The sequence below is a fragment of the Peromyscus maniculatus genome, chromosome 1 (genome assembly GCF_049852395.1).
Source record: "Peromyscus maniculatus bairdii isolate BWxNUB_F1_BW_parent chromosome 1, HU_Pman_BW_mat_3.1, whole genome shotgun sequence".
NCBI lineage: Eukaryota > Metazoa > Chordata > Mammalia > Rodentia > Cricetidae > Peromyscus > Peromyscus maniculatus.
Window position 1 is genome coordinate 87,706,809 of NC_134852.1, and position 22,001 is coordinate 87,728,809.

The 22,001-nt window shown below is 40.7% G+C and overlaps 1 protein-coding gene across 1 annotated transcript in view; it reads left to right on the forward strand.

The window, feature by feature from the left end:
- Agbl1 (AGBL carboxypeptidase 1) overlaps window positions 1-22,001 on the forward strand; it is an 835,836-nt gene that overhangs the window by 181,829 nt on the left and 632,006 nt on the right. The window contains exons 16-17 of the mRNA XM_076545344.1: window positions 2,569-2,713; window positions 21,539-21,692. Of these exons, the coding sequence (XP_076401459.1) occupies window positions 2,569-2,713; window positions 21,539-21,692 (299 nt within the window). The remainder of the gene's footprint in view (window positions 1-2,568; window positions 2,714-21,538; window positions 21,693-22,001) is intronic.

The following is a 22,001-nucleotide window of genomic DNA, read 5'->3' on the forward strand; positions in this document are numbered from 1 at the left end:
TTTCAGATAGTCAAAACTGCCATCTGGATTCTTCTCTTCTATCACTTGGATCATGGTATCTTAAAACCACGGACTTAGATCATGCTATTTCTCTTTCCATTCCACTGGACCTGGTCTTTCCTTGGAGCCCAGGGCTGGCTGCAATGGTGAAGAACATAAGGACAGACACAGAGATTTCATTTCCCCCTCTTTCTTGCTCTCTGTAGCAGAGTGGAGGAGGGCTGAGTTTGTGGTGGGCAAATGTACTTGTGATGTGACTTCTGTGTACAGTGGGCAACCTACAAAGCCTCAATACTTAATGCTGCATGCATCTGCTACTCTTCATAGTTCACAGGTAGACCTACAAAACAGAAAGGCCATTGCCAAAGAAGATGACTACAGCTGATTTTTATGTGAGTTTGTTATTTTCATGTCAAGATGCTGACTCTGTCCCCATTGCTTATGAACTTGGTGACAGTAGGCATTTGATCATGTTTCTACCTGTTTTCATATTCATGAACGTGTGTGTGTGTTTGCGCGCGTGCGCGCACGCATGCGCGCGCGTGTGCGAGCGCTTATGTATTGTTTATAGATTGGGACACTCTTTCATGCTGTAATGCAGTGTCCCTGGCTCATTTCCCTTGGTTAGGAGCTGTAACTGACCAGTACCTATTTGTTATTCAGCTAGATATAAAGAAAACGTGCCTTTTCATTAGAGCCTTTGCAAGTGCAATCAGAAAATAAATAAAGACAGAACACATGTGCCTCACATGCCTTCTGGGCTGCCATCTGCTTCTTTGCGTACTTTCTAATAACCATAGTCTTAGCTTTTGGAGAAACTTCAAAACTTTGGGGAAATCTGGAAAAAAAAAACAGATTCAGTTAGATATCAAGATCTAGATAACACTATGGGGGTAGATACTCTTTCAAAGCTATTTCTGAAGGGCATGGGAAATAGACTCTATTGGTGTGATTCAGAAGGTGTGTGAGACAGTTGCTTGGTCCTGATGTTGTTAAGGGGTGTGTGTATCTTCTTTCCCCTAGAATGAAAGGCTCAAGGTTGCCATGTGGACAGAAGCTGAAGCAAGCAAAGCATATTGGGCTGTTGCTGGAAGGACTGACAACATTTCATTCACCTACCCCTAGTTTTATAAATATTGGAACATTAAATAAATAAAGATATTGAAACATCACAAAGAGCACAGGAAATATGATTGTGTGCTATTAGCTCTTTTTGTATACAACTGCCTTTTGGGCTTATTGTTGGTAAGGAAATCATGAAGACAGCTAAAAGCAGAAAAGAATACCTAGTTTCTATGTTTCACAAGAACACTCAAATAATAATTTGTTTCTTCCTTCTCATTCACCCAAACCTCTAAAACCTCATAATGAGGCAGCAAGCTAATGTCATGCCAAAGGTGGAATTGCCTCTTTGGTGTTATGTGTACTTTGCATTATCATGCAGCCTGGATGATGACATTTCTCAGGAAAGCCTGTACAGCTGTCTCAACATCTACAGCAAAACGAGAATGTAACTGGCAGCGTGTACGGAAAACATTGCTTGGAATGTACTTCTGGGTGCAATTTACTCTGATACTCTTCTGTGAAGTATCAAAATTGCTTCTTCATCTTTGACAAAGGTAAATGTGCATTCTCAAGCTTTAAGAAGTAGAGTCACCTTTGGGATGACAAAGACATTCCTTTGGTAAGAACTTACTGTTCAGTGAAAAGAACAGTCTTTTCAGCTAGAGAAATCTGGGTTCAAGTTCTGTATCAGGAAGTTCTTGGCTTTAAAGTCAACTAGTTATTCCAAGATTTCATTTCTTCACTTGCGAAATGAGTTATTACCGTAGTAACAAAAGAGGACACGTGTGAATTTTGAGATGGAATTCGGTGTTTAGCAGTGATAGCTATAAATCCATTTGTCAGACATAAGGAGTGTGAGCTGCATGTTGATTGCTATCCATAGATTCGTGCTGTATTATGTCTTCATCAGAGGAGCGTCTTATTACAGCTGGAGACAGTTAATGCAGAGACTCATAAATGGTCAAGGCACCAAGAATAAATGGTGGTTCTGTTTAGCCCTGAATGGGAAACCTACATCACTCCCTCCAAACCTCAGAACAACACAGAAGAAGGAGCAGGAAGGACATCATGCTTAGAGGATGGGCGATGTGCGAACAAAATACAGCTTTTGGACATGACACAGAAAAATAAAACAAAATGAAAGGAATCAGCTGGGCCTTATATGGTTGTGCAGAGTGACATGGACCGGGGGAACCATAATCCGGGTGGCTGTCTGCAACAGGACAGTAGGAAACAGCATTGCTTACATCGTCCTCTGTTTCCCAGTACAATGACTAGGTAGTGCTCATCTGCAGATGCAGCAAGGGAAGCCACAGCACGTATATCACAAGTGGGAGACACTGGGTCAGGCTTATGTGTGGCTGAACGGATACATGAGCAGGCAGTGAATTCCCTTCCCTGTACCCACAAGCGTTTTTTGATCGTTGAGTGATTGTTCTCTTGTCAATATGTAATCCAGGAGGTTTTAAGGCATTTAGAACTCTGTTTACTTTTTTTCTTTAGAAACCACTATCGTCTGAATGCAGCTACCGTGGATGGAGCATCTGGGAAGCACTATTACACCCTCACCTTCGCTGTCACCTTTCCACACAATGAGGATGCCTGCTTCCTGGCCTATCACTATCCCTACACCTATTCCAGCCTCATGGTAACGTCCTATCACTTTGTTACCCTGGCAAGAGAGAAGGGACTCTCAGAGGTTTTTCTGAGAATATTCCAGGGACCCTGGCATCAGGGTGAGCAGGGGGAGTGAGTGCCTTTCTAAGACAGTGAGTTTTTTTTTGTCACTAACTTGGCTGATGTTCCATGTCTTTCCCTGGTTGGAGGGCATGACTGGGTCATGGTCAGTGTCGTTCTAAAGACCCAAGTTGTCTACTGGTTGAGAGTAGGAGCTGCGGTCACTTCTTAGGGGCTGTTTTTAGTAAGTTCACAAGTAGAGGATGAAGTTGTTAGATGGGTAGTGAATTAGGGTCAAAGTAGGCAGAGATGCAGCGAAGGATTCCTCACTAGATGCGAGAGGCAGATGGGAGGAAAGAGATTCTGTGTCCATGAGTCTGAGTTAGTCTATCCAGTGGCCATGGTGATTTATGTAGAGAGTGCAGCATAAACCAGCCAGACTCACAGTTACTCCTGGTTTTGAAGCCCCTGCATAGGACAATTTTGAGTAAACTTATGCCTAGACAATGCTGTTTCCTATCATTTCCAAAAGTTAGCAAACTATCACTTTCCCCTAGCTATTTCATAACTCTCTTCTGGAATTATGAGCTACAATATTGTCTACAAGATGCTTTTATCCTTTATTTTATGTTAATACAAAATGTTACTGCCATATTCGTAATATTATGTATATGTCTGTGTATAGCATTCAGCCTGAAGGTTGAACATTTTCATTTTAAGGCTATGATAAAGAATAGGACAAGATAACAACCCTTCCAAAGGAATGCTTTGGTATAAATAAAAATCTCCTCATGGAGCAGGCACACTTAAACCACTTGGCTGAGCCCTTCACATGTTGCAGCTGTCCTCTTTCCATATGTTGTCTTGCCTACAGAGATATTTTTACTGTTTTCCAGACTGCAGAAGAAGCACAACTAGTGTTATTTGTGTGTCCCCCTTAGAGAGCTCAAGAAGCTAATCTAAGGAATGCACATCTCACATTATGCTGGAACAAGCCATTCCTGTTGTAAGACATGCTTGCTGCCTTTGGGGACACACAACAGGCAGGATTCATGAGTGCCTTCCCATATGTGTATGGTCTTGATTGTAAAGCCCTGTGTATGGAGTATACTGTGGAAGGAGATACACTTTTGCACAACTGCTTGCTTTTACCACTGTAGGAAGAGACATGGGTATAGGACACCCCAGTACCACCACCATTTGTTAGACTACCTTGGACCCTGAGGAGGTCCTTGGGGGAGGTGAGTATAAAACAAACATTCGAAGGAGTTTGGGGGCTTGTCCGATTCACCTCTAACATTTATAGTTGCATAAACTGAGGCTGAAAGGTCTGATATGTGGCTGGTGGCAAAGCGGGGGGGGGGGGGGGGGGGCTAGAACACAGGTCTTTTATGTTAGTCCCTGTGGCCTTCCTACTATATTGTAGTCACATTGAATAAATCCAGTGGACTTCTCTGCTCAGGGATCAGCTCAGTGTAATTGCTTGCTATTGAATTCCATAGCTACTAAAAATCCAGTTTGATAAGTTTTATAAGTATGTATAGTCATTGAGTTCTGTGAGGATAAAGATATATCTGATGGCTGAGCTTAAATCAACAACTCAAGGATTTTATCTGAAATACTGAGTTCTGTGGTTGTGGTTCAGCTGAATACTATCAAGTTTTTCTTTAATCAAATATAGTCTAGCACTTATCTCAGGATGCTCTGATAGACTCTTGGTGAGTGTCTACAAGCTGGTTCAGAGACTGGAATCAGGCTTACATCTTGATTCAGGTCTCTGGGCCACTTGCTTTCTAGAGGCTTGTCTTACTAGAGCACAGGATCTCATGTTTAACAACTTACAAGTAACTGAGAAGTAAATGAGATCAAGAGAAAAGAATTTCATTTTCAAGGTTGACAAAAGAACCAGCAAAGAAGACTCTTCTTAGAGGAAAGAGATGGAAATAGATAAGCAGGTAGATAGATAGATAAATAGATAGATAGATAGAAGATAGAGAAGAGATAGATATAGATAGATGATAGATAGAAGATAGATGGATAGATGATAGTTGATACATGGATAGATGATGGATGGATAGATAGATTGATGAGATTGCTAAGTGATTTCTGGCATTTTGGTCTGTTTCTACTAACTATAGAAGTTTGAGAAAATTTAATAAGAAAAGACAGGAAAAATGTGTCTCGAAGGGCTTCTTCCTCTTAAATGAGCAGAATAGGGTAAAAAAAAGTAATCTGTTATCTGAAAAGTGAAAAAAATTCTCTGAATTTCAGGCTTCACATTTCTAGTGACTGATAGTCTTCGTCCTCTCTAGGTTAGGAGTGTAATTGACTGTGGCTTCACTTGTGAAACTCTTCTTCCCACCTCCAGCAGAATGAGTGCATTCTGGGACACAAACTGGTCATTTTTATTTTTGAACATGTCCTAAAACAGTTCTTTTCCAACTGATCAATGACAAACTAATGTGAATGATGCCCTAAGGATAGAATTAACTGCATGTGACTTGAGGCTTATGTTGAGGGGTGGGAAATAAATTTTCATATAGAATTATGAATCTCTTGTAACAATGATCATGCTTAATAATTGCAAACATTTTCATAGCAAAGGACCATATGCTGGAAATTTTTACTGTGATTATAATTTTCAAACTTTAAAAACACTATTTTTTTCTTATAATAAGAGAATCAGTATTTGGTCCTTTCAAACTGATATCTTCCAGACGCTTGCCAGCAATTCTGCTGGATAATTGTGCAAATTACAGCGTTAAAATAAAGCTAAGAGAATGAAATAGGATATTATAATTCTGAAGCAAACAAAGAGTTAGGTTTCAGTCAGCCATATCAAGATAGAAGTAGCTGAAAAAACTGCTCAGCTATGTTAGTATTGGCTTTTAAAGTACTGAGATGATGGTATGGACGGTATAAGTGGAGCAGTGGTACCACCTGAAAATGAGGCTCCAAGACAATTTTGGATGGATTAGGAGGTGAGGAGATGGAATCTCATTGAGAACTTCTATCTGCATAAGCTGGCAAAAGATAAGGAAGGTTGGCATAAGTGGGATCCCTATACCAAGAGAGCGTAATAAAGCTTGTAAGGGGTAGATTATTGGAGCAGAGCTTTTTGTTTTTTCTTTTCCCTGGTATGTATACTTAGTGAAGAAAATGTTGCTACCATCTTCAGAGATGAGAAAAGGAGTAAGAGAAAGACATAAGGGAATGTAGGAGAGAGAAAAGAGAAGAATTTCATATGTACCTATCTTCCATTTTATAAAGGGTTCAGAATAAATGGAGAATTTCAGAGACATCAAATGGGAAGTGTTGGCTTCCATGTGGTAGATCAAAGAAGCATCCGGCAAGCTATAAATCAGTGTTGTCACATAATCAATTGACAGAGACCTAGGGGCCAAAACAAAAGGCTGATGCTGATGTAGGGTCTTGGTTTCGAGGAGGTGACCATGAAGGAGCCAAGATGTGTTTGAAGGACAGGCTTTTGCCCAAGAGCAGGAAAATGTCAGGTGTCCGAGCTGTTGGGGCAGAGCTGTTTTCTCCAGGTAAGACTTTAATGTAGGCAGTCGTGAAGCATAGTTGCTATGGTGGCTATGGAACACCTTGGCCAACAGTCAAGGCAAGAAAGTAAGAGCAACAGAGGGTTCTATGATGTACTAGTAAGGAACTTAAAGAAGGAGGGCCACCATCCCCTTATCTGAGACTTGTCTTCACTCCAGCATGCACCTGCTACATGTGGTCTTGGGGGTGCTAGTGAATAAGAAGTAGAAGGCTGACTGAGACCAGGGACCCTTCAGTAGTACTGCTACCTTGAGTCACCCATACACCTGTAAGTAACCCCAATAAACACATTGGTTCACCAAGCTGGTCTTGGGCAGGAGTCACTTCTTTGTTCTGTCAGTGGCCTCTGTCCCTCTGGGGAGTAGATGTGTCTTGAGACACCTTCCCAGGAAAGCTCACACCATGAGAGTCACAATGTAAGGACAATTTTCAAAAGTCAGATGGACACGGATGAATCTAGGCTCTGTGTTTTCTTGCATTGGAGCGATGTGCAAAGTTTTAAACTTCTTCCTAACTTAATTTTCACACCTATAAAATGGAAGCAAAATGGCATTGATATATAGGCTATTATGAATGTATGATCATTGATAGATGGAAATTTAAAAGTGCCTACTCCAGTAATCAATTCTAGTTGGTAACCATTAGAGCACTGATGTGGTCTATACTAGGACAGAAAGTATTTAAGTTCAAATAGAAGAAGAGCAAAAGGAAATAAATACAAGGCTAATGATGTCCTCATCACAGTGGTTATTTATTATCTTTACTTTTTAATGGATAATGGATATTAAAGCCCTCTTCTCTTTATAAATGACAAATGTCCCCCCCTTATTCTTAGAGTTAGCCCCTGGAGTGTGAGGATATCTCTCAGTGGTAGGGGTTTTCAAGGTGTTCACCAGGTGCTTGTACCTATCAGCAATATCACAGGAACAAAACAGAGGTAATTCCCTTTAAGTTAGGGGGGCTGCTTTTGTCTGATGGGCGCTTGGCTAAAGCATGTCTGGAACTTCCAGTGTGCTCTCTGGCTTAGGTTTTTACTTAAAGGTGTTATTTGTTCCTGTGATGAGACGTTCTGATTATCTGCTGAGTGTACTGAAGTGCCCAGTAAAGTAAGCAGTATAAAAATAAAATAGGCCATGTCTTTAGGGGTGGGCTTATTTTCCCCTAAATTAGGGCACCAGAAAGTGCAGTTCTGAGGGGATCATAACAAGAAAAGATGATTTTTCTAGAGCTGAGTGCTTCCCACTTTGTAAGTGGCCATCAGCAGAGTGGCCTGCTGAAGCCAGGGCATGGCTGTTGTAGCACTTTAAGAAAGCCCAAGGACTCTGGATACAGCCCCAGGCTAAGGTTATCTGCTTGATCTCCCTGCAGACAGGCCTTTCTCTTTAAGGAGCCAACCTCTCTGGGTGTTGCAGCAATTTCTTTGAACTAGGTGCCGCTTTCACAAAGAAACCCACCCCTGTGGCTTCCACAGGGCTGTAATTAGCATCACTTGGCACTGGTATTCATAGGCCCTGCTTCTCCCATCAAGGATTCCAACAATATCCAATTAAGAAAGCCTTTCTGGACCTGAGGTGGGAGCCTTCAGCTGGAGATCAAGACAAAGCCATTTGAGCTAAAGGAAATCCACAGAATTTTTTTTTTATTGGTTGACTGCTTAGTCATTGCCTGTGTGACTAGAGCCAAAATAATCCCCTTGGAGTTGGAGGTGTTACATATTTGATGCACATTAGGTGATAGGTCCAAAGGGACAAATATTTCATTGAGAGGTGTGGGTGATGGCTATGGGAAAATTACAGTTCATGGGAATGAGCTTAAGTTAATATATACTAGGCATTTGGAGGGTTGTGATGCTAGTGATAATTACACGTGTAATATAAATGAAAGAAATTCAAGCCTGTTACTCCTGCATTTGCTGGTGGGCAGCAGGTTGAAGCACACTGGGAAGGACAAGTTCCCTGGCATGGCAATGTCTTTGTCACTTGTTGACTCACAAGCAACTGTCCTTGATGACTTCCATAGACAAATGGAAAACTGAACTTGCCTCCCATAACTGAGCATTAAAACCTAGGTTTAATTATTAATACAATTATTATGATATCCGGTAGTGCCGTCTAGTAAAGCCAGGGTCTCCTGCAGTCTTGACAAGTTGATGTTCTACTATCCTGAGCTGTACTGTAGCCCCATCATTTCATTTATTTTTTATTGTTTGGTATCAGGGACTAAACTTCTGTGAGTTATTTGTAACACAAAATTATAATCACTGCTTTTCCTTGGCAGGCTGTCAATCATCCTGGTCCATCTCAGTGAAGACCCTTGTGGTTATGATGACATGAGAAACAATAGAAAGATAGAGTCTGATGCACAGAACACTTTGGAGCAATAATATTTCCTAAAGTGTATTCTACAACACCCCAATTCCCTAAATCTTTAAATTATAAGTTACACTTACCTATTTATTTAGTGTGTGTATGTACATGTACTCATGTGGACCATTGTGCCCACGTGGAAGCCAGAGAACAGCTTGGAGAATTTGGTTTTCTCCTTCTATCATTTGAGTCTTGGGGACTGAACTCAGATCCTCAGGCTTGTTAGCAAACACCTTTACCTACTGAGCCATTTTGCAAGCCCTCCTGAAATCTTTATAGAAAAAGAGTCTAGGGGCATATAGATTCATGAAGCTCCGAGTGCCAGTCATTATTCTTGGCACTCACAGGATATCTGTACATAGTAAAGGAGATGAGAAGTTCCACAGCATGAAGATATTTTCATAGTATTTAACTTACCATTTCTAGTGTTCAGGCTTTGAATGACTCACCTCCTCTGGCTCACTAGATATTCCAGCATTTATTAACATCCCACTGAATGCACTTTGGGAAAGGCAGCAGGGCAGGTTCTTTGCTTTTGCGAATACTAAGCAAACATCTGAATATTAATCTGCACCTTGACACATCTAAGTCTTACAACAGGGCTTGGGCTAATAGCCCAAGACTGGTTTCCTTTTTGGAATATATATTTCTTCAGTAAGCTTCTCTTAGGAAAATGTTATTCTATTTCCCAAAGAGTTGTTGTATTTTTTGCTATTTTTAAGACCATTTTTTTTTTAAATTTAGCTCTAATTTCTCTTAATAATGATCAGGAAATGTGGTTTACATAATTTTTCTTTTTGTTGAAATGCAGTGAATTTTAATAGCCTCATATATGACTAATTGCTATCCCCGTTTCATGGATGTTTGAGAATAATTAAATAAAACATGGTCCCTGTTATGACAACTCCGTAAATGGCAACACCGTTCAGTGGCCCTGTATTACTGTTTTTGCCACTCCTGTTTACCCAAGTCTGTGATGCCATTTTACAGTTTCCCACTCCTGGTGTCATTTTTCTCTTTCTGCTGCTTTGTGTTACATATTTCAAAACCATGTTATTTGATTCTTAAGATTTATGAGTTTTATATGTTCGTTGTGAATTGTGCCCTTTATCAAAATAAGATTTTAAAATCCCATTTAATGCACTTGATCTGGAATATGACTTTGTCATATATTATTGTTGCCTTGCCTGCTTTAATTTATGTTCACATTCCCTCTTAGATCCAATATTTCTCCCTTAAAATGTTAGAGTTTGGGCAAACAAAAATAAAGAGATAATTTAGGAGTGTTTCTCATATACACAGAGCTGCTTTCAAAAATACCACTTATAGACAACATGCATGAGAATGTTAAAAGCAGTAATCGGAATGTTCCTGTCATTTAATAAGGCTGATTTAACCCATTTATACTTACAACCTATTTGGTTATGGTTGTCATTTGAGGAGGAGATGTTCTTTTCTGTGCTTTGCTGCAGTCTTTGTTCTCAAGTGCAATGTGGACCATATTTTCTTTGAGTTGTTTCCCCGACTCTTGACTGTTTGCAAACGACCGGTGCTTCATTTTTAGTTCTTCACTATAACATGGTTGAAGTTAATATTGTTTCACCAACAATAGCAGATAGCATTGAGTGTTCCTACATGACAATTAGGAAAAATGATATATATGTATGTGTGTCTGTATAGGGGTATGAGCACAGGCGTGGGGGTGAGAAGAGAGTGTCAGACCCGTGAACCATTTGACATGGATGCTGGAATGAAACTCACATCTTCTGCCATGGCAGTAAACCCTCTTAACCATGAAACCATCTCTCCAGACCTTGCTTTTATTTTTTCATTTTATTTTAGGTCATAACTTTTTATACTCAGTACTAGGAATTGAGCCCAGGGAATTGCACATGCTAGGCGAGTGCTCTACCTCTGAGCTACCTCCTTAGGCAAAAATATAAAACATTAAAAACAAAACAAAACAAAACTCACCTCATCTAACCTCTCCACTCTGCATATCCTTCTTTAGGGCCTAGCCTAATAATTATTATCCTCATACCACATCAAGGAAACTTCTCATTGCAACAGACAGAGACCATTAAAGAAACCACAACCAACAAAATGCAGAGTTATGGAGTCAAGTCCCAAATGATACATCTACAATTCAATTCCCACACCTAAGGCCAAGGGGTTGTTGTGGGAAACGTGGGTGAAAAGACTGTAAAAACCAGAGAGGGTGAGGAAGTTTTCTGTGAGAATATGTCTTCTAATAATCTCAGAAACTACACCATAAAGTCTCATCAGCATGACTGCTTAAACATGACCTGAACAAGAACAACAATGCGAGGTAGGCTTTTCCCCTCCAGGGAAAGCTCAGGAGGCACCATCCATAACTAAGAACTACAAGCAACTAAGGAATGCTGGGAGCTGGAGAAATAGTCTTCCCCAGGGGAGAGAACATCATTTGGCTATCAGATATCAAATGATCAGCCCTGAAAACATACATATAAGTAACAATCATCTATCACCTATATCTATCCATCCACCATCTACCTGTCTATCTATCTGTCTATCTGTCTATCTATCTATCTATCTATCTATCTATCTATCTATCTATCTATCTATCTATCTATCTGCCTGCCTATCTACCTATCATCTATCTATCTATCTATCTATCTATCTATCTATCTATCTATCTATCTATCTATCTATCTGCAGGCCCATAATGATAGTTAATGAAAAGAGAGGTCATGAATTTGAAAAAGAGCAAGGAGGGGTATATGGGAAGGTTTGGAGGGAGGAAAGGAAAGTGGGGGAAATGATGTAATCATATTAGAATCTCAATAAAAAACACCTTTTAAAATCTTTTATTTTGAGACCGAGGCTTGTTAAATTCCCAGGCTGGCCTTGAACTCTCTTTGTAGATCAGGCATGTCTTGAAATGGTCAGCCTTAGCCTTCCAAGGTGCTAGCATTATAGACTTGTGCCACTTGGCAATAGATATTTTCTCACATTGTTTTTTTTTTTTTCCTCTGAAGTTAGCAACCACTGCGTGAAGGAGGGAATATTATTTTAATATGAATTTCAAAGATGAAAAACTGAGTCATAAGGAGGATAATATTTATTTAAGTCTCTACAAAAGCATAGTCAGAATGTAAACACGGGCAGTGTGGCCCAAACACCTTGCTCTTTCTAAGCCTTTCTGTTGTGAGGCTTTAATGCTTTTTATTTTCAGGAATCAAATATTGCTGTGTGTGTTTATGCACTGAAAAAGTTGATATTTGTTTTAATTTATTCCCCCTTCATGTATCTGTTTTTGCTTTCATTTCTTGTAAAAGTCATATGTATTATTTAGAAACTAGTTTTCCAACAGTTGTGCTGATTTAAAACTTCTTTAACTACTCATGATCATAAACTTGATAGAAACAGGGTTATTGGATTAAAATCCTTTCTAATATCAATCTCCAAGCAGTGCTTCATTTGTTCTGGCATCTAGTTCTGCAGAAAGGAGTATAAGCCAAGAAATTTGTGTAGATACATGTATGATAGGATTATTTACACACATACTGACAGGCACTTACAGTGAAACACATACACTTTAAAAATAGACTTAGCCCCGACGACTTCCCTTCTTGACCAGAGGTGAGTACCCGGGTCCAACCCGGACCCCATTCCTGGGCACCAGCCACTCCTGAGAGGCCTGCCCAGCTTGGCGCCGGGTTCTGGCCACCGGGCAGCTCCCCTTCTAGCCCCACCGGGAGGGATCCCCTTTTCCAAGGCCCCGGCAGCCCCTGCAGTCTCCGCGCCCTGCCCCCACGCCCATCTGCCCAAGACCCCAGCCACTTCCTGAGACTTAGAGGCCGGCCCCCAGCTCCCAGCCTGCCCCTGACGACTTCCCTTCTGGACCAGAGGTGAGTGCCTGGGTCCAGCCCGGACCCCATCCCTGGCCACCAGCCACTCCTGAGAGGCCTGCCCAACTTGGCACCAGGTTCTGGCCACTGGGCAGCTCCCCTTCTAGCCCCACCGGGAGGGATCCCCATTTCCAAGCCCCCGGCAGCCCCTGCAGTCTCCGCGCCCTGCCCCCACGCCCATCTGCCCAAGACCCCAGCCACTTCCTGAGACTTAGAGACCGGCCCCCAGCTCCCAGCCTGTCCCCGACTGCCATTCTGGACCAGAGCTTGCCCCTGACTTCCCTTCTGGACCAAAGAGTTGGACAAGAGAACTCCCTTTTGGACAAGAGAGAGAGTCTTCCTGAGTCTGTCAGCTCTTTGTGAAACAAGTCCACTGATAAGACCAAGAAGGAACCACAAGGAGATGGGCAGACGTCAAAGCAGAAATACATACAGCAAAATGAAGAGCAATACAGCATCACCAGAACCTAGCTCGCCTCCAACATCTAGACCTGAACACCAAAAATTGGAAGAAGCAGAAGAAAGTAGCCTTATGAGTAACTTCATGAAGAAGGTAGAGGCTTGTGTAGAGGAAAAGACAAGAAAATTGGAAGAACGCTGTAAACAAGTAGAGGAAAGGGCAAACAAATTAGAAGAAAACAATAAAGTCCTCCAAGAAAACAATAAAGTCCTGGAAGAAAACATTAAAATCCTGGAAGAAAACAATAAAGCACTGAAAGAAAATCATGAAAAAGCAATGAAACAAACAAAGGAAACAGCCCAAGAACTGAAAAGGGAAATTGAAAAAATAAAAAAGACACAAACAGAGGGAATGCTGGAAATAGAAAACCTGAGTAAAAGATCAGGAACTTCGGATGCAAGTATAACCAACAGAATGCAAGAGATGGAAGAGAGGATTTCTGGCATTGAAGATACAGTAGAAGTAATAGTTCCATCAGTCGAAGGAAACACTAAAGCCAACAAAGTCATGAACCAAAATGTCCAAGAAATCTGGGACACCATAAAAAGACCAAACCTACGAATTATAGGGATAGAAGAAGGTGAAGAATACCAACTCAAAGGCACAGAAAATATATTCAACAAAATTATAGAAGAAAACTTTCCCAACTTAAAGAAGGAAATGCCTATGAAGATACAAGAAGCCTATAGAACACCAAACAGACTAGACCCCCCAAAAAAGTCCCCTCGACACATAATAATTAAACAACTAAATGTACAGAATAAAGAAAGAATATTAAGAGCAGCCAAGGAAAAAGGCCAAGTGACCTATAAAGGTAAACCCATCAGAATAACACCCGATTTCTCAATGGAGACTTTGAAAGCCAGAAGGACCTGGACAGATGTAATGCAGACACTAAGAGACCATGGATGTCAGCCCAGACTAATATACCCAGCAAAACTTTCAATCATCATAGACGGAAGGAACAAGACATTCGAAGACAAAGCCAGATTTAAACAACACCTATCCACAAACCCAGCCCTACAGAAAGCACTAGAAGGAAAATTCCAACCGAGGGAAGTCAGATACACACTTGAAAACACAGGCAATACATAAAGCCACAACAGTAAACCCCAAAGAAGAGAAGTACACACACACTACCACCAAAAATAACAGAGATGAAGAATCACTGGTCATTAATATCCCTTAATATCAACGGACTTAATTCACCTATAAAAAGACATAGACTTACAGAATGGATACGAAAGCAGGACCCATCTTTCTGCTGCATACAAGAAACACATCTCAAATTCAAAGATAGACACTACCTAAGAATAAAAGGCTGGGAAAAGACTTTTCAATCAAATGGTCTTAAGAAACAAGCAGGGGTAGCCATCCTGATATCCAACAAAATAGACTTCAAACTAAAATCAATCAAAAGAGATCAAGAAGGACATTACATCCTCGTCACAGGAAAGATTGACCAAGATGAAGTTTCAATTCTGAACATATATGCCCCAAACACAAGGGCACCCACATATGTAAAAGAAACATTACTAAAGCTTAAACCACATATAAAACCCCACACATTAATAGTGGGAGATCTCAACACCCCACTTTCACCACTGGACAGATCTCCCAAATCGAAACTTAACAGAGAAATAAAGGACTTAACCGATGTCATGACCCAATTGGACCTAATAGATATCTACAGAACATTCCATCCTAACAAGAAAGAATATACTTTCTTCTCAGCACCCCAAGAACTTTCTCTAAAATCGACCACATACTTGGCCACAAAGCAAATCTCAACAGATACAAAACAATCAGAATAACCTCCTGTGTTCTATCAGATCACCATGGTTTAAAGCTAGATTTCAACAACAACAAAAACTACAGAAAACCTACAACCTCATGGAAACTGAATAATGCTCAACTGAATCACCAATGGGTTAAGGAAGAAATAAAGAAAGAAATTAAAGACTTCCTAGAGATCAATGAAAATGAAGACACCACATACCCAAACTTATGGGACACTATGAAAGCAGTGTTAAGAGGGAAATTCATAGCACTAAATGCCCACATAAAGAAGTTGGAGAAATCGCACACTAGTGAATTAACAGCACATCTGAAAGCTCTAGAACAAGAAGAAGCAAAGTCTCCCAGGAAGAATAGACGCCAGGAAATTATCAAAGTGAGAGGTGAAATTAATAAATTAGAAACTAAGAGAATAATACAAAAAATTAATGAAACAAAGAGTTGGTTCTTTGAGAAAATCAACAAGATAGAAAAGCCCTTATCCAAACTAACCAAAAGACAGAGAGAGAGAATCCAAATCAACAAAATCAGAAATGAAAAGGGGGACATAACAACAGACATTGAGGAAATCCAGAGAATTATAAGGTCATATTTCAAAAACCTCTACTCCACAAAACTGGAAAACCTAAAAGAAATGGACATTTTTCTGGATAGATACCACATACCTAAGTTTAATCAAGACCAGATAAACTATTTAAATAGTCCAATAACCCCTAAGGAAATAGAAACAGTCATGAAAGGTCTCCCAACCAAAAAAAGCCCAGGACCAGATGGTTTCAGCGCAGAATTCTACCAGATCTTCAAAGAAGAGTTAATACCAATACTCTCTAAATTGTTCCACATAATAGAAACAGAAGGAACATTACCAAACTCCTTCTATGAGGCTACAATTACCCTGATTCCTAAACCAAACAAGGATGCAACAAAGAAAGAGAACTACAGACCGATCTCCCTCATGAACATTGATGCAAAAATACTCAATAAAATACTGGCAAACAGACTCCAAGAACACATCAGAACAATTATCCACCATGATCAAGTAGGCTTCATCCCAGGGATGCAAGGGTGGTTCAACATACGAAAGTCCATCAATGTAATACACCATATAAACAAACTCAAAGAAAAAAACCACATGATCATCTCACTAGATGCAGAAAAGGCATTTGACAAAATCCAACACCCCTTCATGATAAAAGTCTTGGAGCGATCAGGAATACAGGGAACATACCTAAACATAATAAAGGCAATATATAGCAAACCAACAGTCAACATCAAATTAAATGGAGAGAAACTCAAAGCAATTCCACTAAAATCAGGAACGAGACAAGGCTGTCCACTCTCCCCATACTTATTCAATATAGTACTTGAAGTTCTAGCCAGAGCAATAAGACAACATAAGGAGATTAAGGGGATTCAAATTGGAAAGGAAGAAGTCAAGCTTTCCCTATTTGCAGACGACATGATAGTATACTTGAGTGACCCCAAAGATTCCACCCAGGAATTGATAAAGCTTATAAACACCTTCAGCAACATAGCAGGATACAAGATCAACTCAAAAAAATCAGTAGCCCTCCTATATACAATGGACAAAGAAGCTGAGAAGGCAATTAGAGATACATCACCCTTTACAATAGCCAAAAATGACATAAAATACCTTGGGGTAACACTAACCAAGCAAGTGAAGGACCTATATGACAAGAACTTTAAGTCCCTGAAAAAAGAAATTGAAGAAGATCTCAGAAAATGGAAAGATCTCCCATGCTCATGGATAGGCAGGGTTAACATAGTAAAAATGGCAATCTTACCAAAAGCAATTTACAGATTCAATGCAATCCCCATCAAAATACCAACACAATTCTTCACAGATCTGGAAAGAACAATACTCAACTTCATATGGAAAAACAAAAAACCCAGGATAGCTAAAAGAAACCTGTACAATAAAACAACTTCTGGAGGCATCACAATCCCCGACTTCAAGCTCTACTATAGAGCTACAGTAATAAAAACAGCCTGGTATTGGCATAAAAACCGACATGTGGACCAATGGAATCGAATTGAAGACCCTGACATTAACCCACACACCTATGGACATATAATTTTTGACAAAGAAGCCAAAAGTGTACAATGGAAAAAAGAAAGCATCTTCAACAAATGGTGCTGGCATAAGTGGATATCAGCGTGTAGAAGGCTGCAAATAGATCCATATCTGTCACCGTGCACAAAACTTAAGTCCAAGTGGATCAAAGACCTCAACATAAATCCAGCTACTCTGAACCTGATAGAAGAAAAAGTAGGAAATAGTCTTGAACGCCTTGGCATAGGAGATCACTTCCTAAATATAACACCAGTAGCGCAGACACTGAGACAAACAATCAATCAATGGGACCTCTTGAAACTGAGAAGCTTTTGTAGAGCAAAGGATACGGTCAACAAGGCAAAGCGACAGCCTACAGAATGGGAAAAGATCTTCACCAACCCCACATCTGACAGAGGACTGATATCCAGAATATATAAGGAACTCAAGAAATTAGACATCAAAAGGACCAACAGTCCAATTGAGAAATGGGCTTTAGAACTAAACAGAGAATTCTCAACAGAGGAATCCCAAATGGCTGAAAGACATTTAAGGAATTGCTCAACTTCCCTAATCATCAGGGAAATGCAAATCAAGACAACTCTGAGATACCACCTTACGCCTGTCAGAGTGGCTAAGATCAAAAACACTGAAGACACTTTATGCTGGAGAGGATGTGGAACTAGGGGAACTCTCCTCCACTGCTGGTGGGAATGCAAGCTTGTACAACCACTTTGGAAATCAATATGGCGCTTTCTTAGAAAATTGGGAATCAATCTCCCCCAAGATCCAGCTATACCACTCCTGGGCATATACCCAAGAAATGCTCAATCATACCACAAGAGCACTTGCTCAGCTATGTTCATATCAGCATTGTTTGTAATAGCCAAAACCTGGAAACAACCTAGATGCCCTTCAACTGAAGAATGGATAAATAAATTGTGGCACATATACACAATGGAATACTACTCAGCAGAGAAAAACAACGACATCACACGGTTTGCAGGCAAATGGATGGATCTAGAAAAAATCATCCTGAGTGAGGTAACCCAGACTCAGAAAGACAAATATGGTATGTACTCACTCATAGGAAGATGCTAGATATGGAACAAGGATGACTAGACTGCTACTCACATCACCAGTGAGGCTACCTGGAAAACGGGACCCCAAAAAAAGACACGGAGAAATGGACGAGATCTACATGAATAGCCTGGTCATGAGTGGGAACAATGAAGGGCGACAGTCGAGGGAAAGAGTGGGAGATCCTAGCTGGATCAAGAAAAGAGAGGGAGAACAAGGAATAGGAGACCATGGTAAATGAAGACCACATGAGAAGGTGAGAAGGGGAGGAAGCAGAGAGTTAGGGATGCCCACGGAGATCCACAAAGATACCCCCTCAAAAGACTGCTGGCAATGGTCGCGAGACGGCAGGAACTGACCTACTCTGGTGATGGGATGGCCAGACACCCAGATAGTGGTGCCATAAACCCCATCCAAGGACTGAGGAATCTGAAGGCAGACATCCACGGCTGGGCCCCTGGTGGAGCACTGGGAGTCTAATTAGTGAGTAAGAAGAGGGTTTATATGAGCGAGAATTGTTGAAGCCAAGGTTGGATAAAGCACCGGGACAAATAACCAAATGAATGGAAGCACAGGATCTATGAACCAAAGGCTGAGGGGCCCCCAACTGGATCAGGCCCCCTGAATGGGTGAGACAGTCATTTGGCTTGATCTGTTTGGGAGGCAGCTGTGCATTGGTGCCAGGTCCTGGGCTCGTTGCATGAGTTGGCTGTTTGAATCCTGGGACTTATGCAGGGACACTTGGCTCGGTCTGGGAGGGGGGAATGGACCTGCCTGGACTGAGTCTACCAGGTCAACCCCGGTCCTCGGGGGAAACCTTGATCTGGAGGAGGTGGGAATGGGGGGTGGGCTGGGGGGAGGGGTGGGCGAGAGTGGGAGAACAGGGGATTCTGTGGCTATTATGTTGAACTGAATGGTGTTGTAAAATAATAATAATAATAATAATAATAATAATAATAATAATAATAATAAAAACCAAAAAAAAAATCAAAAAAAAAATAGACTTAATTACAGGTCCAAGTTTTAGTCTGTTCCAGGGAGGGTAGTGCTATCAGGTTTAGGATAACAACCAAAAAACATTAGAGATGAGGTCAAGGTTTACCAAGAATAAACTTCATCTGTAGGAAAGAATGCAGGCAAGGCAACTGAATAGAATGTATGGAGAGGACTTGTTTGGGGTCTCCGGAGTCTCCAGAGCAGCTTTCTTTGATCCTCTCACTGTTTGTGATGGAACAGCATGGTCTGAGAGGTGATGCTGAGCAAACATTTAGTTTAGGTACTGTGTCAGCCTGGGGAAGTCATGAGCCCTGGTCCTTGAGCTTCCTGACCTCTGTCCTGTGTGTGTCTGACTAGGGAGAAAGAATATGACAAAATCTTGACAGTTTCTCAAAGGAGGAAGGACAAATTGAGGATACTTATTGAAACTTTGAAGTCCAGTATAAAGGTAGGTAGATTAATGTGGGGATGGGAGTAGGCTTAGGTAAGAATTATGGCATGGTTGTTTCAGATTTGTGGACAACATAAGGTGATGATTTTGAAGAGAGAGATTCAAATGGTTATGGGGTGGAGTTTTGATGGATGCTCTATTTTGTTTGCTTGGACAAGAGTCTTGTAAAATAGTAAAGGTCATGTCAATGTGGACAGTAAGCCCTAAGGGGTGAGTGATTTTGTTTATCAGTTTCAAGGAGCACATGACTCCAGGTCAAATTTTCTTGTTTGTTTTTATCTCCTCATCTTCTGTCTCCCTTTTCCTCTCTTCCCCTTCCCTAATGCCTTTTCTCTCCCCTTCCCTCTTTTCCTTTTCTGATTCCTTTTTTCTCCTCCTCTCCCCCGCAAAATCTCTCAATTTTGTTTTCTTTCTTTGTTTATTGACATGGAGCCTCCCTGTGGAGGCCAAGCTGGCCTTGAGCTCACTAGACAGCCAAGGCTGGCCTCAAATCAGCTATCTTCCTGTTTGCCTCTTGAGTCTTGAACTTACAAATGTGAGCCATGAGGCTCAATTCCAGGTAAAATTTCCACGTGCTCTTGAGGTAGAAGAAAATCCACAGAACTATGTGGTTCTCTTTGTTCCTCTTTTCCCATGAGTCTCAAATAGTTCAGTACTTAAATATTTATAGCCATGCTGTTTCCTTAAACTCCATTTAGAACATTATTTCCCTTGTTTTTTGTTATATTCATTTTCTGTTTCTGCTGCAGCAAATTGTCATAAAACTTAGTGGTTTAAACAAGAATTTAAAGAAAAATGAAATTAGAAGTTTGATATATATGTCTTTGGACAAAACCAAAGTATTAGAATGTGCCCCCTTCTGAAGTCTGAAGGAGTCCTTTTTTTTTTTTTTTTGCCTTTTTTTAGCTTCTGGAGTTTCTCATACATCTCTGTTGATTGTACCATTCTCTGTCTTCCATGGCAGGATAACAGGCTGGGTGGTCATTGGTTCTCAGTAGCCAGGAAAGATTCTCTGCTTTTAATTCCTTATACTTGTATTGACCCCAACAGGTTAAGCCAGGATAGACTCCTTGTCTTATGGGAATCTTCATCTTATAGCCTCTGTGTCCATTTAAGATTAAGTACTCACAGGTTCTATAGGTAAGAGCATGGGTGTTTGGGGGACAGAATTCTGCCCACGTATAAACACTTTCTCTACACTATACCCTGACACAATATATTCACAAATATTCTTATAAGATGTGTGTGTGTGTGTGTGTGTGTGTGTGTGTGTGTGTGTGTGTGTGTGTGTGTTTTACCTAGCAGGCTCAATCATCAAGAGAAAAGGTAGGTTGCTTCTTCTGTTTGTTGATATCTACCTGATTATAGTTAAAACTTGATACCTGAAGCTAGATTTTGTCTGTCTAACAATCTCCTGTGTTGCTGTGGGGCTGGCTGTGCCCTCTCTGGTTGTTGAAGTCACTGTAAGCAGATGGGGGTCACAAGGTATCTCTAGCATGCTTTAAGTAGTCCCCTTGTTTTTGGTTAGTGAAAACATCAGTGGTCTTAAAGGTTGTTAACTAGGTGTCCTTGTTTCAGTGGCTTTCCCATCTTTTATGTAATTCAGTGCTTTCAACTAGTTTTTAAATTTGTAGCAGAGTAGGAAAATATTCAGTTGTTACTGGCCAGTTTCCCATTAACTTAGCATCCCATAGGTAAGCTGTTTTTGGTTTTCCTTCAAGATGTTCATAGCTTTCCATTAATGCCTGGACCTACTAGATTCTGTGCTGCTGGGACTCATGGTTTCATGGTCTCCAGTGCTCTGGTATTCTCTGTGTTCATGGTAACTACACTGTGATGATGGGAAGAACATTTTATATTCTTGCTTTCTTACTTATAGTGCAACTTGCAAACAAATCTGGTGTGCAGATATGTGCAGGACAAATGCTGTCTGTTTGGCCCTGAAACTCCTAAGAACAGCTTCTCATCACTCAGTTCTCCATATCCATCAGGCAGATTGGGTTGGCATAAACACTTCTGAAAATTACAAGGTTTAATGAATGTAAGATATTTTTTCCTGTTTGAGCTATTAGATAAATATTAATAATATGCATGCTTGTTTTATTTCTGTTCTAGACTCACCTTGAAATTCTGGAGAGAAGCATTGATCCCAGGCAAGTCTACTTCAGGCAAGACAGTCTCTGCCAGACGTTGGGAGGGAATCCATGTCCATTGGTGACTATCACTGCCTTTCCTGAATCTAACAGCGCCCAGCATCTGGAGCAGTTCCGTGAGTAGAATGACCCTCTTCTTGCAAATTTGGCTGAGAGGTCCCTCTGAAGTCTTGGTAATGCTCCTTCTGTTTTAGAACAGAAGTCTGTATCTGACTGGGGACTTGTCTGTCTTGATAGAAATACATCACTGTGTCTTCTTGATATGACACCAAGAGTAAATGTTAATATCATTCTGTGGTTAAAGAATGGGGGGAAATGTGGTTAAAGAATGAACGGCTGACTGTCAGGAAATCACCTGCTAGGATACAGAGCAGATCACACATGATGGTGACTTCCTCCTTGAAAATAGAACCAGGCCCCTGAAT